Raw genomic sequence first — 14,033 nt, 5'->3', positions numbered from 1 at the left:
TCACCTACAGTGAAGAAATTAAATACCAAAACGAAGGTGATCGCGGGCAGCTCACTAAAAAAAAGGGGTTTTCTTCTTATTTAAAATAAGAGATGTAAGACGTTTTCTATTCTACCTTCGACCAAAGCAACAGCAATAAAGGATAATCCACGTACCTTCAGCGTCTGTACTCATCAGAAGCACTATCATCAGAAGCATACGTGTCATGGAGTCACATCGTAAAGGGAAACGGTGGCAGTAATTGGCACAAAAGAAGGCAGCTTCATCCATCCGCAAATCTTAAAGTTATAAGAACGTTCCAAAGTCTGGGGAAAAAAACGTTGTTAGGTCGGTAAACGAAATACATATTCGTGTAAACCAGAGGCGGAGCCAGGGGCTTAGCCCAAAAGAGTAGTATGCATGTGGGATTTATTTATTTTTTTTGGGGGGGGGGGGCTAGAAATGACTGAAAGATTAATTGGCTCTGTTTTGACTTTTGCTCAAAAATATATATATATCACATGTGCAGGACACCTTAAACTAGTTTTTTTAATTAAGCAGCAAGGCAGAACAAGGTCAGGGCTGTATCAAGACATGAGGACTAAACCCCAATTCAACCAGACCCAGAACTGATCCAGAATTAAAACAGGACTACAACAGTTCAAAGTCAGGACTACTTGGGATTTAACCAAGACAGAACCAGAATCAGAACTAGATGATACTAGCACTAAAAATCATCATAGACCTGCACTACACTTATTTTTTTTAATTCTACCAAAGTACACTATTTAGACTGAGAAAAGTTTATATACTTATGTAGCCTTGTTGTGCAAACAAGCCTGCATAACTTAATAAATACAGAATTTGAAAAATAACAAACCTAAAAAGAAACACTAGGTACTAGATACATGAGGACCTATGATATGGCGATACTTTTGGTAAACGACCATTTGACTAACATGTGTGTCTCACCTGCTCTTGTTCATCTGTTCTGTCCTCATTCTCCTCTCTCTCCCTCTCTGTTCCTCTCTCTCTCTCTTTGTGCTGACAATCATCAAATATACAGATATTTACAAACTCTTCAGATAAAAACACTTTTTTAATTGTAACATCAAATCAGACTAAATGTTTATTTTTTTAGATTGATAAATATAAAAAACATATTTGTTAACTTTAAGAGTAAAGAGAGAAACTGTCTGTATTTTTTAATTGCAAATGGCACCAAATTGTATTCAAACTGAGCCACACTTATGGAGCTCCACAGTTCTTTTCCTGGTGTTTTGGTTGACATCTCTTGATTTTCCCATGTCACAGAAACAGGCTCTGTGTTTTGCCTTATATGCATCCACAGGTGTGCCACCAATTTACTCACATGGACTCTACTAACCTATCAGAAGCTTCTTCAGCTCATAATGGAATCGTCTGGAGTTTTCTTAATTATTAACAATAAACTTAGTGTATATGTACTCCTACATTTGATGAAAGTGATAAAAATAGACAGCTCTGTCTCTCTTTATTCTGACATTTAACTAATTCAAAATATATTTCAATATTTATCTAAAACAAAAGTTTACTCTAAATTGATGTTGTACAGTAAAAATGTTTTATGTTTTCTCCCTAAAGTGTATGTAAATATCTGGTTACAAATGTAAATATCCTGCTGTGTACTGAAATCCCTCTTGTTTTGCATAGAAATATACTGAACAACATACAAAGCATAATATATAAAATAACATTTACCTGAGTTTTTTCTTTGAAAGAACCCTCTAATGTCCATTCTTATATTTCAGTACATAACTGAAACCGATTTAGTCGGGGAGGGTAAGAACTGAAAATATGAAATAAACACACGTAAGCTAAGACTCGCATTTGTTCGGCTTTTCATTTCGCCATTTGTTGATTCACTTGAAGAGCAAGTAACGTAATATGGGTCAAGTGATCAGTTTGATATCAATCTTTCATGATTCACCGTCATATTTACATTATTTGTACAGTACGAATGATTTGCTTTGGTACCTGGTCAAACTTTAGCTCTCCTTAGTATGGCTGGCTCCGTTTCTCCAACAGCGCACTCACAGGCAGCAGCTGCCCCGCCCCCTCGCTCAGTCGCTTAGTGCCTGAGCTCGGATCATACCAATATCAGGGGGGATTCACGCACAGTCGTAAATTCCCACAGTGTGCACTATGTGCTTCGAATATTGTGTGTACTTTTTGTTTTATACAGTTGTCAGCCAGGCATCTAACTATGAAAAAATTACACTCCAAAAGACCCCGGGCTTCTGACAAAACAACCCGGGCTTAAGCCCAATAAGCCACCCCCACGCTCCGCCCCTGGTGTAAACCCCTGAAAATGACCAGTGAGGTCAGTGGACAAAGGTACAAAGCATTGCTCCAATATGTAAACCATGCAAGTAATGGAAAACAAAGGCCTCAAATATTACATTTAAACCAGCCGTCATGCAATTTACCTGGACTTTAGTATAACTGCAATTGAGAGCAACACCATTGACGTGGTCTATGAAGTGAAAAGTGCAGCATGTGACTCACAGAATCATGTGCTTGTTATTTTTGACCATTGCAAGATATGAAGTTGTTGTTTCGTTGTAAGCTTTGTGTTTGTTTTAAATGGTCTTTATTAATCAATTTAACAGAACCACTTTCAACTCCATGCTCTGATCAGACCCTAATAAAACTACAGAATGGTGTCTGTTTAAAAGTGGATACTCCAAAGATTATCCCCAGTCGAAAGAGAATTTTACATCCAGAGACTGAACTGCAGAAGATGTGACTTATTTTATACACAGGGTGATGGTAAATGAAGGTTAGATGTGGTGCGATTTCTGTGAAAATAAACAACATTTTTTTAAAAATGGAAGGAATAAAGGTGAATAGAACTGGCTTCAACCATTCTACTTGCTGTGTAAGAATAAATTCTCAACAATTCTCAAATGTACCAAAAGGTGGCACTCCAACAAAAGCAGTGAAATAATATTGGGTATTTTTAAACACAATAGGCCAAATCCTTGTTCATCAGAATCAGAATCAGAAATACTTTATTAATCCCGAAGGAAATTGTGGGTTACAGCAGGCAGCCCAGTAAATGGGGCATGTGCACTTACAAAGGAACCATCTGACCAGACATACTTTACAAAAACATCACATTGGGGAGACATGTCAGAGAGGTAGGCTGATAGGGAAAAAACAATGAAAATACACAACATGAGGTGAGAGGAGGAGAAAAAAAACTCCACTGAGAATGAGCTCCTAATGGGAGAACAGTTTGAGAACAGAAAAAAAACACCCAAGCACAAAAAGCACATGACAGTCAATACACCACAGAAACACAACATAAGCAACAGGTGGGTAAAGTGTAAGAGAGAGCCGGTGTAGACAGCGCATCCGGTCCTGCAGCATGTCTGCGCCAATCCAGTCGACCTGCCATCTGGCCCGGGAGGGGACACGCATCGAAGGCGTTTGGAAAGGGAGGGGGATGAGTGTGTATCAGTGTATGTGTATGTGTATGCGTGTGTGTGTGTCCTGAGTTAGAGTATCCTTCGCCCAGCCAGGCTAAGTAAACAGTCTTCCAGCCGACCCAGGTGGACTTGGACTTATAATAGGAAGGAACAGTCTAAACACCGTCTGTTATCAGGGAGAGCCTTGAGACCACAGCTGGCGCAATATGGTAGCAATGAAATGATGGTAGTATTCCTTTAGTGCGAACAACTGCATGTCAGTTTCACAGCCGATCTAGCAGTCCGTCACTGGTCTCTCAATCTCCTGTTGGAGAGATTGTTCTTGGTGACCCACACAAGAAATACAGGTAGTGCTGTTCACTTAGTTCATCTGATCTGAATGCCCTGCTGCGCCAAACGCATTTGCATTGCCAAGAGAAACTCTTTGTAAGTTCCACTTGTTGAAGGGACTTCCGTTACTGATCTAACCTATCTTTAAATGTAACAGCCAATTGTAAATGAATATTCATACATGCCTCTAAAAGGAAAAGTAGAGTTCTGATGAGCATTTTTAACAGCAGATTTATTTATTTTTTTAGATGAAGCATTATTTCATGACAGCGTTGTTGTTGTTTTTGTTACTCACTAATGACAGGGTAAAATTGCAATTTTGTTGCATGCACTGTGTCACATTTAGTCTTTAGGTGTGAGCAAAATAAAAAATAAAACAAAACAATTGTCTACAAAAGTTTTTATAGACACTATACTGATTAAGTATGCAACATGGTCACAACTGTGAAGTGGGTAAAGGGTGTTAATCTATGCCACCACAGTTTTAAGGCATGTTATTTTATTTTCATTTATAACATGAAGAACAGCCCTTTATTTACTTCATTTATTACAATTTGTTGTTACATTGAAACACTGCATGCAACCTAAGTTCATGTTTCATTCCACATAAGATGAACAACACACAAAGCAGCACTGCTCTTCATTCAGCTTTTAGTGATGTGCCATGTCTTTGCAGGTACAGAGCACACTTGTGTTTGTGAATCATCTTTTTATCCAGATTAAATAGATACCTTGTTTTTAATTTATTTTTTCCATTTAAACTTTAGAGAAGCCTGAAGAAGACCACAGGTCTATCTTGGTGTTCAGAGGAGGCTCAGTGACGTTGACTTGCAACATATCCAACATAAATGCAAAACAAATCTCCTGGAGCAACGGCAGATCTGCTTTCCAATATTCCGTTGTGCTGAATCACACCTCTTCAAATTTTTCATTTTACAAACTGAAAATAAATCACGAGTTACCCAGTGAGATAATTATTTTTAGTGCTCAACCTGAGGATGAAGGACTTTATACATGTATCATAAGTGGCCTAGATGGACTACACAGCATTACATAGAATTTGACTGTGTGAGAACCTCAAACTTGGGTAGAATAAAAAAAACAGTTATAATGACTTCCAGTAAACAATAAGCAATTAAAATTAATTGGCTGCTTGTTTATGCAGAATCCATTTCATCAAAGTATTTTTTATATATACTCCCATCTGCAATTGGATTCCTTCTATGTGGGATCATGCTAGTTTTCTTCCTCTGCAGGGGAGTAAAAACTTTTAACTTTCTAATAAACGCATCAATGTGCTTTTTTTCTATCCTGCTGTTGAACTTTTGTCAGTATTTTTATCAGTGATCATTTTCTATTGTGTCTGCCTGCATATAAAGTGTTGCTTTACTCTAAACTACAATTATTTTATGTACATAAGGAAATATATGTCTAGGTTTTGAAACATCTGAAAATTGCATCAGATAAAAAAGAATAGTTAAATGCAACTTAGTTTGAGGAGCTCATACCATGCTGCTCACAGACCTGGATATTGGATACTGAAAAAAATTGTGTCTATGATGTCTTTAATACACGATTTAAAAAAATAAAATTCAAATTGCAAGATAATGTTAACAAATAAAATGTGTGGTTTTTTTTCAGGTAACAAAATAAAAGAAATCATACAATTTGTTCACTACTTCTGTCAGTACTGCAAACTAATGCTAACCTACAAGGGCTGAACCAGCCCTTTGTGCTTTTGATGAGGTATGTTTCTTCATGCAGTAGAAAAAACAGTTATCATGTTTGCATAATAGTTTCAAACAGCATTGGCATGTTAACGAGTTACAGCAAACACACCATATGCAAAGATTTTACTGTTGTGCTAAAACACCACAAATTCTCAAAATGTTTTGCATTTCATGTGGTCACTGTACGATTTAAAATCTCTTTATGAACCTACACTGATCTTATAATGTCCCTAAAACACCTCCACAGTACTAAGATGAGGGGTTTTATTACTGGTCACTGCATTTTCTCTGAAGAAAAATTATGATGAAGAAACGGACTCAAGGTCCAGTCTGCAGTGAGATGCCTTCTGAGTCAGAGGAGGGCAGAAGATCTCTGTCATCTGTAAAACTCTCTGTAACACTCTCACATGTCTCTGGTCTAATTTCTCTCATGTTTTGTTTTTGCACTTTCTAGCTTTATAGTTGGAACTCCATCAACCACAGGGTCGCACTGCTCATTGGAAAAATAACAAGCGGAGGAGTCAGTATATGGAGAACCTGAATTCCATCTATGATCACTTCTAAGCTGATGAACCATGCAGTTACAAAGAGACATGGACATGCAGGAACTGCATGAGAACACATCAGAGGAAATGAAAGAGAGCTATTATAGCCTCTTTAGCTCAAGCATGCAGCTGTCTGTGAGCACAGCAGCTCCAGCATTTTTGACACTAAACTACAGTATGGAGTTTGTTCTCTCACATCTCTGATTTATCTGCAGCAGAAATTTTACTTGCATCCTGAATCATGTGTGTGAAATGTTCATAACTTTGTAGTATTCTAGTTTACTGTTCATATTTAAAATCCTCCACTCAGCTTCTGGTGCACCGATCAATGTGACTGTGAATCAGATGTTGCCATTGCCACCACTTTCATGTGAGTACCTAGTTAAGGTAAACCTGGGTTTACTTACCAAGCTGATATTTGATGTTGATCAGCTGATTTTTTTTCCATGAAAAAATAAATCACGAGTTACCTACAATTATTTTTAGCACTCAGCACAACTGATAAAAGTGGTCTACACAACGGTGTGTGCAATTTAACAGTGTCTGAATATCTCAAAAGTAGGTAGTGGCAATAAGCCGGATAAATTAATTTACTACTAATTTTATACAGAAACCTCTTCATAAAAGTATTTTCTATATATATTGAGCTATGACCATTTCATCTGTTACACCTGTGTTGTCTTTTGAGGTAGAGTTAAACAACAACATGTTTTGTTGTTGTTGTTGTTTTTCTTGTTATAAAAGAAATTTGATCATACCTGTGGCTCTCAGTAGCACATAATAATTAAGCACATGATTGACTAATTAAGATGAAGCGCAAGTTTAATTTAAAGTTCAAAGAGAACAAAGAGAACAGCATCTTGAGTTGTGTCCAGTATGACATGGGAGGAGATGTTAGAGGAACTTTGTCTTTACCCACGAAAAGTCCTTCAGTCTTATATATTTATAACCTCATATGAGCTTTCTGTACTTTGATTGGTAGGTGACCATATTTCCATTTCAGTTGTGTCTTCCTCCTTGTCTTATTTTGTTAGCTGTTTTTCTGTCTTGTGCTTAATTTTTGTACATATTGTCTAAATCTTTCTTTGATGGATTGCCTGAGTAAGCAGTATGATTCTTCACCTTATTCCCAGTGCTTCCAATCCGGTTGTTCAGTGATGACGCGACGAATCCTACTTCCGGGTCTAAAGTAGTCTGCGTTTAATATGGCTTTTGTGTTGTTAACATGTTTAATGCTATGTATTTTCTTCTATTTGATCTCAAAAAGCTCCTAAAACAGTCAGTGATCCCTGTTGACCTCCCTCGTCTTTTATTACCACTAATCATTTATTTAAGCTCAGTTTTTAAAACCTTAGGATGTAACTACAGCCCAGCCCATGCAACAGTATATGAATGACTAACCTCGTATTGTGGATGGATTATCTCAGTTGTTCTCCTGGCTGAAGTTTGGTCCTTTTACAGCATCCTGCCATGCGATTACATTTGTTTCTGACCACCGAGAACACTCACGTTAACTTTTATCGAGTGGAAAAAAAGTTAGCTTGTTTATATTATGCTAACATAGCTGTGTCGCTAGCGGTCACGTAGCACATCATTATATACCAGCTAGCCCAACTTCAGTAACCCTACAAACGTCACTGCTGTGTAGTTTTCTGTCTTCATTTATGTTGGAAGTGATAACAGAGCTGTACGTTTTAATTTGTTTCCAAAACCCCGCAGTCAGGACATGCTATATTGTATTTAGATAGAAGCTAGCGAGCTAACTCCCTGCTAACTTCTAACTCCGTTAAATGTCATAAATTCCGTTTTCATGGATGCCTGGATGTTAAACTCAATTGTTACACCTGGTAGAGCAGAACGCTGATCATTTTATTAAAGATGAAAGACTTTAGACAGTTTTTCAACTCTCAGTAATGCCATAATGATCGTTTGATATATGGACCTGCAGCGGAGTTTAGACCCAGACACGGCTAGTGACGTCAGACTGAACAACCGGATAGTATTGCTAGAGTTCTGTGATAGAGTTAATGATAATACTAGTTATTGTAAACTTTACAAACCACCCAGCAGTATGTAAAGTCAAATTATAAAATACAAGTAAATAACAATTGCAGAACAGAATGTCAGTGTAATGAACACACACTTCGTTTTGACAAAGCGCACTGCTTAGGTAAATGATCTGAGTAGTTGTTCATCACTGAGCAATTTGTTAATATGTGTTTCGAGCCAAATAAATGACAGGGAGAGAGAGAGTGACGTCAGAACACGTCATACTATAACCTCCCGGGAGCGGACGGAGGGGGTCAGTCGTTGGGATGCGCATGCGCAGACAGAGCGTGCGAGCGGCGGGCCTTGACCTTTCGGGAAAAAAAACACTTTCTCACGGCCGGTGTTCCAGATCTACTGGCGTTTAGATCAACTGGCGTTGGTCGAACAGATGCGTGGCAGTCTTGCGTTTCAGGAGCTGCTACCGACAAACCAGCAAAAAAACGCCAAATCGCTCGGGCCCCCTTTGGAGGTGGGGTGCCCCCGGCCTCTCGGCCTGGGGCTCGGTCACTCAGGCACAGCTGGGGGCCGGCGGAGCTCACGGGCGCGTCACTGCAACTCCCCCTGACTTCTGCTCCGCGGCTGCATGGGCGAGCCCTCATCTGGGACTCTCCTCAGCTCTTACTGGAACAGTGGCGCAGCTGCCCCTCTGTTGGTCTTCCATGGTCTCTTGTGTTCTGGGGGCCTCTGGATGTCTGGAGTTTTGATCTCCTCCATACCCACTTCACACCCTGGAGGACGGGGCTGTGGCCCCCCCACACTCCCTAGCAGATCATTACATGGAGAAACCTTTGGAATGCAAGCATGCTGATCCACACAGGTATGCACACATGGGTATTCACAGACGCGGACTAAAGCTTTCTTGGCTGCTGCCTCAAAGCACACTGTGCGCTGTCTATCTTGCGTGCTGCACAATATCGTTTATTATTTAGTAAATATTGATATCTATGACTAGCTAGTTTATTGTGATGGTGCTTTGTTTTCCCTATTATTATGTTGCTCTTTGTTGTTTGCTGTCTCCTCTGTTTGTTTTTTTTGTTTGTTTTTTTTTTTTTCTCCATACAGGTGACCCAGGAGTTCTTTTTTTTTTCTCTCTCTTCCCCCCCCTTCTCACCGTCTCTTCTCCCCTTTGGTTTTCTTTCTTTCTCTCCCCCTCTTTCTCTCATTCATTCCCCCTGTCCTATTTATTTAAAAAAAAAAAAAATGACAAAGGATGAACTGAAGCTCTGCCATCACGTAATGTCGCATACTGCTGTTTCTGATGTCATTTAGAAAAAAAAAAAAAAACAAAAAAAAAAACGCCAAATGCTGGGGCGATCGTGGCTCAAGAGTTGGGAGTTCGCCTTGTAATTGGAAGGTTGCCGGTTCGAGCCCCGGCTTGGACAGTCTCGGTCGTTGTGTCCTTGGGCAAGACACTTCACCCATTGCCTACTGGTGGTGGTCAGAGGGCCCGGTGGCGCCAGTGTCCGGCAGCCTCGCCTCTGTCAGTGCGCCCCAGGGTGGCTGTGGCTACAATGTAGCTTGCCATCACCAGTGTGTGAATGTGTGGATGACTGGATATGTAAAGCGCTTTGGGGTCCTTAGGACCAAGTAAAGCGCTATACAAATACAGACCATTTACAAATGAGAAATCAGACCAACCTGGTGTGGCATTTTGAATTCGTTAAAAGAGTAGGTCGTATATGGGCAATTTGAAAATGCTTTTATGTTTGAAAGCAAAATCAGAATGACTTGATATTGATATGGTAACACCGTGAGGTTGTATACTGTTGACCTAAAGTGAAATTATCCTGTGGAAACAGCAATTTTCATTTTTAGAGCATTTTGAAATCTTTAAAAGAGTAGGTCGTATCTTGGCAATTTGAAAAGTATTTTATTTTGGAAGGCATAATCAGAATGACTTGATATTGATATGGTATCACTATGGGGTTGTATACTGTTGATCTAAGGTGGAATTACCCTGTGGAAACAGGAATTTGCCATTTTAGAGCATTTTGAAATCACTGAAAGGTAGGTCAATTGTGGACAATTTGAAAAGGCTTTTACTTTGGAAGGCAAAATCAGAATGACTTGATATTGATATGGTATCACTGTCGGGCTGTATACTGTTGATCTGGAGTGGAATTACCCTGTGGAAACAGCAATTTTCATTTTTAGAGCATTTTGAAATCACTGAAAGGTAGGTCCATTGTGGACAATTTAAAAAGTCTTTTATTTTGGAAGGCATAATCAGAATGACTTGATATTAATATGGTATCACTGTGGGGCTGTATACTGTTGATCTGGAGTGGAATTACCCTGTGGAAACAGGAAATTTCCATTTTAGAGCATTTTGAAATCACTGAAAGTTAGGTCAATTATGGACAATTTGAAAAGGCTTTTATTTTTGAGAGCAAAATCAGAATGACTTGATATTGATATGGTATCACTGTGGGGCTGTATACTGTTGATCTAAAGTGGACTTACCCTGTGGAAACAAGAATTTTTCATTTTAGAGCATTTTGAATCGTTAGAAGATTAAGTCAAATATCGGCAATTTCAAAGGGCCATTACTATGAAAGGCAAAATCAGACTGACTTGATATTGATATGGTATCACTGTGAAAAAGACTGTGGTTGGAAAGTGTTGATATAAAGTTCAAATAGTATTTGGAAATACGACTTTTGCTTTTAAGAGCATTATTAAGTCATTGAAAGAGTAGTTCAAAAATGAAGATTCACAGGGCTTTTACTTTGAAATCCAAAATAAGATGGCCTTGATAGTGACAGGGCACAATTAGGGTACAAGGCTGTGTCATATAGATCTAACATTAGAGTTTGTAAAAAAAAAAAAGAAAATAAAAGCCTAAATTATACATTATTATGTTCTTAACATATCTGTTAATTCACTCGAAATTGGCTTTTATTTTGAAATCCGGTTTCCACATCCATTCCCGTAATACTTTGAATACACAGGGAACGTAAAACAAACTGGAGGCTGGCTTGACTGCAAGTCTCGAATTGGAGGCTGGCTTGACACCAGTGGAAAAAGTCAGAATAGCGAAAATAAACTCCACCTAAACTTGGTTCATATCTGACCCAGAGAGACTGCAGGTCATAACTTCTTACCTGAAGTTCAGTTCACACTTGGACCGGCGGCCGCCTCGGGTCTCTTTTCCTTCTGCGTCCCCTTTCCATCCTCCACCTGCTGGCCTCCACCACTTGCTAATGTTACTGAATCTGTGGAAGCTCCGCGATAGCCACCACACGAAGTAACGAGTAACGACCCTATCTAAATCCCAGTAACGACTAACCCATTCCTGATTTTGGAATAATAACTAGTTACCGTGCTTGTTACCACAATAATAACGTAGTTACTGTAACGCGTTACTTAATAACGCGTTAGTCCCAACACTGATCATTCATAACTTCATAACTTATTTTTATATTTATTTGTTTCTTTGTACTAATGTTGTTTTGTCCTGGATTATGGCTTTGTCACTCACTAATCTGTGTCCTACAGCTCTTTCCCTTGCCTCTATGTTTCAGTGTGCTGAACATTGGATGGAAAGATTGCACTGTGAGGAGTTTGTGTTTTGACATTGGCCAGGATGTTAAAGCTAATATTTGATGTATTTAATGACCTGACCAGTAAAACTTGTTTTAATGTTTACAGTTGGCCACATCCTGTTTTGCATCTCTGAAGAGATAAAAGTCAAGGACTTCTGAACAGAGAAGCAGAGCACAAAAGTGCAAAGATGAAGTCATTTGCAGTCCTCATTCTGGCAATCGGCAGCTGTCTTTGTGATTCTCAGATTAAAAGTGATTGTGACAAAATTTGTGATGTCTGCTCTTTCACTCGTATAACTCAAGACCTGGGAGCTGTGGGAGAGAAAGTCACAAACATTGCGGATAAAATAACGCTTCTAGAGATCAAGCTTCAAAAAACTGAAAAAGAAGTCATGGATCTGCAGAAACGTATTGGAGGTAACATGAGTCAACCTGGTTTGATTAATTGTAAGATTGAAATGTAATTTTGTTCTGGAAATTCTTATTAAATTTGTTGCTTTCAGGCATTCCTCAGGTAGCCTTTTCTGTAGCCCTCCTTGATTCTGGCTTTGGAAATACTGGCCCTTTTGACAGTCCTACTCCACTGCGGTACAAGAACATTTTCTCCAACACAGGCAGTGGCTACAATCCTTCAACAGGTATTATCTCTGTAACAGAGAAAGTGTTGCATGGAGTCATGAAAACCTGTGAAATCTCACCAGCTTTAATTTTTTGACAGGGATTTTCACAGCCATGACCAAAGGAATGTACTTCTTTCGATTCTCAATGTTTAACAACCTCAACTCTGTTCCCAACTCCGTTGTAAGCCTCATGAAGAATGGTAAAAGACTGACATCCGTCTGGGATACCAGTGGAAGTGATGCCAATGACATGGGTAGCAATGCTGTGGTCATCCCTCTCGAAGTGGGAGACAATGTGTATGTGGAGCTCCAGGCGAACAGGATTGTCTATGACGACAGCATGAACTATAATACTTTTAGTGGTTTTCTTCTGTTTACACTGTAATGTAAACAACATGGTTATATGCTTGCATGACTTCTTATGAGGTAAGATAAATATATGCTTTTTTCCAAATTTTTTCCAAAGGAGTTCAAAGTTTTCAATGTTTTATTATTATTATTATTATTATTATTATTATTATTATTATTCCTTATTTTGTTTATTGAGTAGTGGAGAGTTCAGAAACCAGTGGTTTCTTAAGGATCTTTTATGAGCTCCTGGATAAGTTATCAGAGCCATCAAAGTTCACAGAAACTCATTAATAGATAAATCCTCATCCATACCTGTAGGCTGTAAACTATTCAAACAAAATATCAGAATGCTTCTTTTTTTCTGATAAAATTAATATTGCCACTTCTTTGACTAGGTTTAATGGCTTTAATGCCGATAAAAAATAAAGGTGAATTATTTAATTAAAATGTCTTGCAACAGGACTGGTTAAATCATTTCTATTAATCAAACTTCTGGGTTCATTAATTCATTCTTTTAGAGGCCAGGATGTTTCTCTTATATGTTTCTTTTGCATGGGCACTGTGTCATCTAGATTACATTTTTAGTTTTGCAAGTCATAAAACCCTTTATGCCAATGAGCTTGCCACTAATAGGGTGTTTAAATCATTTTAGATTTTTTGTGTATTGACAGTTTATGCAAGACCCACATTTGAGATTATCTTGTAGGTTATGATTTATCAAGGTTATTTCTGGAGTTTTAGGGTCCTGGAAAGCTTTGTCAAGCATATCTCTAATGTTTTTACCTCTCTAATCATTAGTGGTTCTTTAAAAATCCCTGGTAAGTTTGGATCACTTTGAAGGATATGCCAATGTTTTAAAATTATTTCTTTAATGTTCCTGGTGTTTGGTGTAAAGGTTGTGCAAAAGACAAGATTTAATTTAAGTTTTGGTTCTACCAGTCTGAGAAATAACCTCAACATCTGGTTTGGGATTTATGAGGAAGATTGTGTGCGAGAATATTTTGTTTTTGGTATTTAATTTTCTTTTAGATTGTACCTATTTATTAGATAAGATTGAAATGGATGAATTAAGAACTAGACACAGTTTTGGTGATTTGCATTGTAAAATGTCTGAATGGTTATTATGAAATAAACTAATTTTGTCTGAATGGTTTTGTCCACTATCTGTCTAGCTTAAGTGTTTATATTTTAATGGTTACATTTTATGTGGAGTGAATAAATAAAAGTATATTTACAAGTGGCCCCTAGAGACAAAGCACATACAAACTTCAAAACACGTAAAAACTCCAAAGCACGTACAAACCCCGAAGCATGTACAAACTCCAAAACACTAAAAACTCAGACGCACGTAAAAACTCAGAAACACGTAAAAAAAATCCAAAACACGTACAAAACACAACAGAAGTGAGTG

At 38.3% G+C, this 14,033-nt stretch overlaps 2 protein-coding genes across 2 annotated transcripts in view; one reads left to right on the top strand and one right to left on the bottom strand.

The window, feature by feature from the left end:
* The window catches only part of LOC113008504 (poliovirus receptor-like), a 77,467-nt gene extending 77,132 nt beyond the window's left edge, over positions 1–335 (bottom strand). Inside the window, exon 1 of the mRNA XM_080290675.1 lies at positions 156–335. Within this exon, the coding sequence (XP_080146801.1) occupies positions 156–270 (115 nt within the window). The 5' untranslated portion in view covers positions 271–335. The remainder of the gene's footprint in view (positions 1–155) is intronic.
* An 11,470-nt stretch (positions 336–11,805) lies between these two features.
* Positions 11,806–13,770, top strand: LOC113007966 (complement C1q-like protein 2). The gene is made up of 3 exons (XM_026145056.2): positions 11,806–12,068; positions 12,155–12,289; positions 12,370–13,770. The coding sequence occupies exons 1-3, from the start codon at positions 11,840–11,842 to the stop codon at positions 12,654–12,656; spliced, it is 651 nt and encodes a 216-aa protein (XP_026000841.1). The 5' UTR covers positions 11,806–11,839; the 3' UTR covers positions 12,657–13,770.
* Positions 13,771–14,033: the final 263 nt, after the last annotated feature.

The sequence above is a fragment of the Astatotilapia calliptera genome, chromosome 16 (genome assembly GCF_964374335.1).
Source record: "Astatotilapia calliptera chromosome 16, fAstCal68.1, whole genome shotgun sequence".
In the NCBI taxonomy this organism is placed as follows: Eukaryota; Metazoa; Chordata; class Actinopteri; order Cichliformes; family Cichlidae; genus Astatotilapia; species Astatotilapia calliptera.
This window is presented reverse-complemented; position numbering and strand designations above follow the sequence as displayed.

What these genes read in the sequence shown, in the direction of transcription:
- LOC113007966 (XM_026145056.2), top strand. Translation starts at nt 11,840, where the DNA reads ATGAAGTCATTTGCAGTCCTCATTCTGGCAATCGGCAGCTGTCTTTGT. An exon ending in TCTGCAGAAACGTATTGGAG is followed by an intron (nt 12,069 to 12,154) that starts GTAACATGAGTC and finishes TGTTGCTTTCAG; the next exon opens with GCATTCCTCAGGTAGCCTTT. An exon ending in TGGCTACAATCCTTCAACAG is followed by an intron (nt 12,290 to 12,369) that starts GTATTATCTCTG and finishes ATTTTTTGACAG; the next exon opens with GGATTTTCACAGCCATGACC.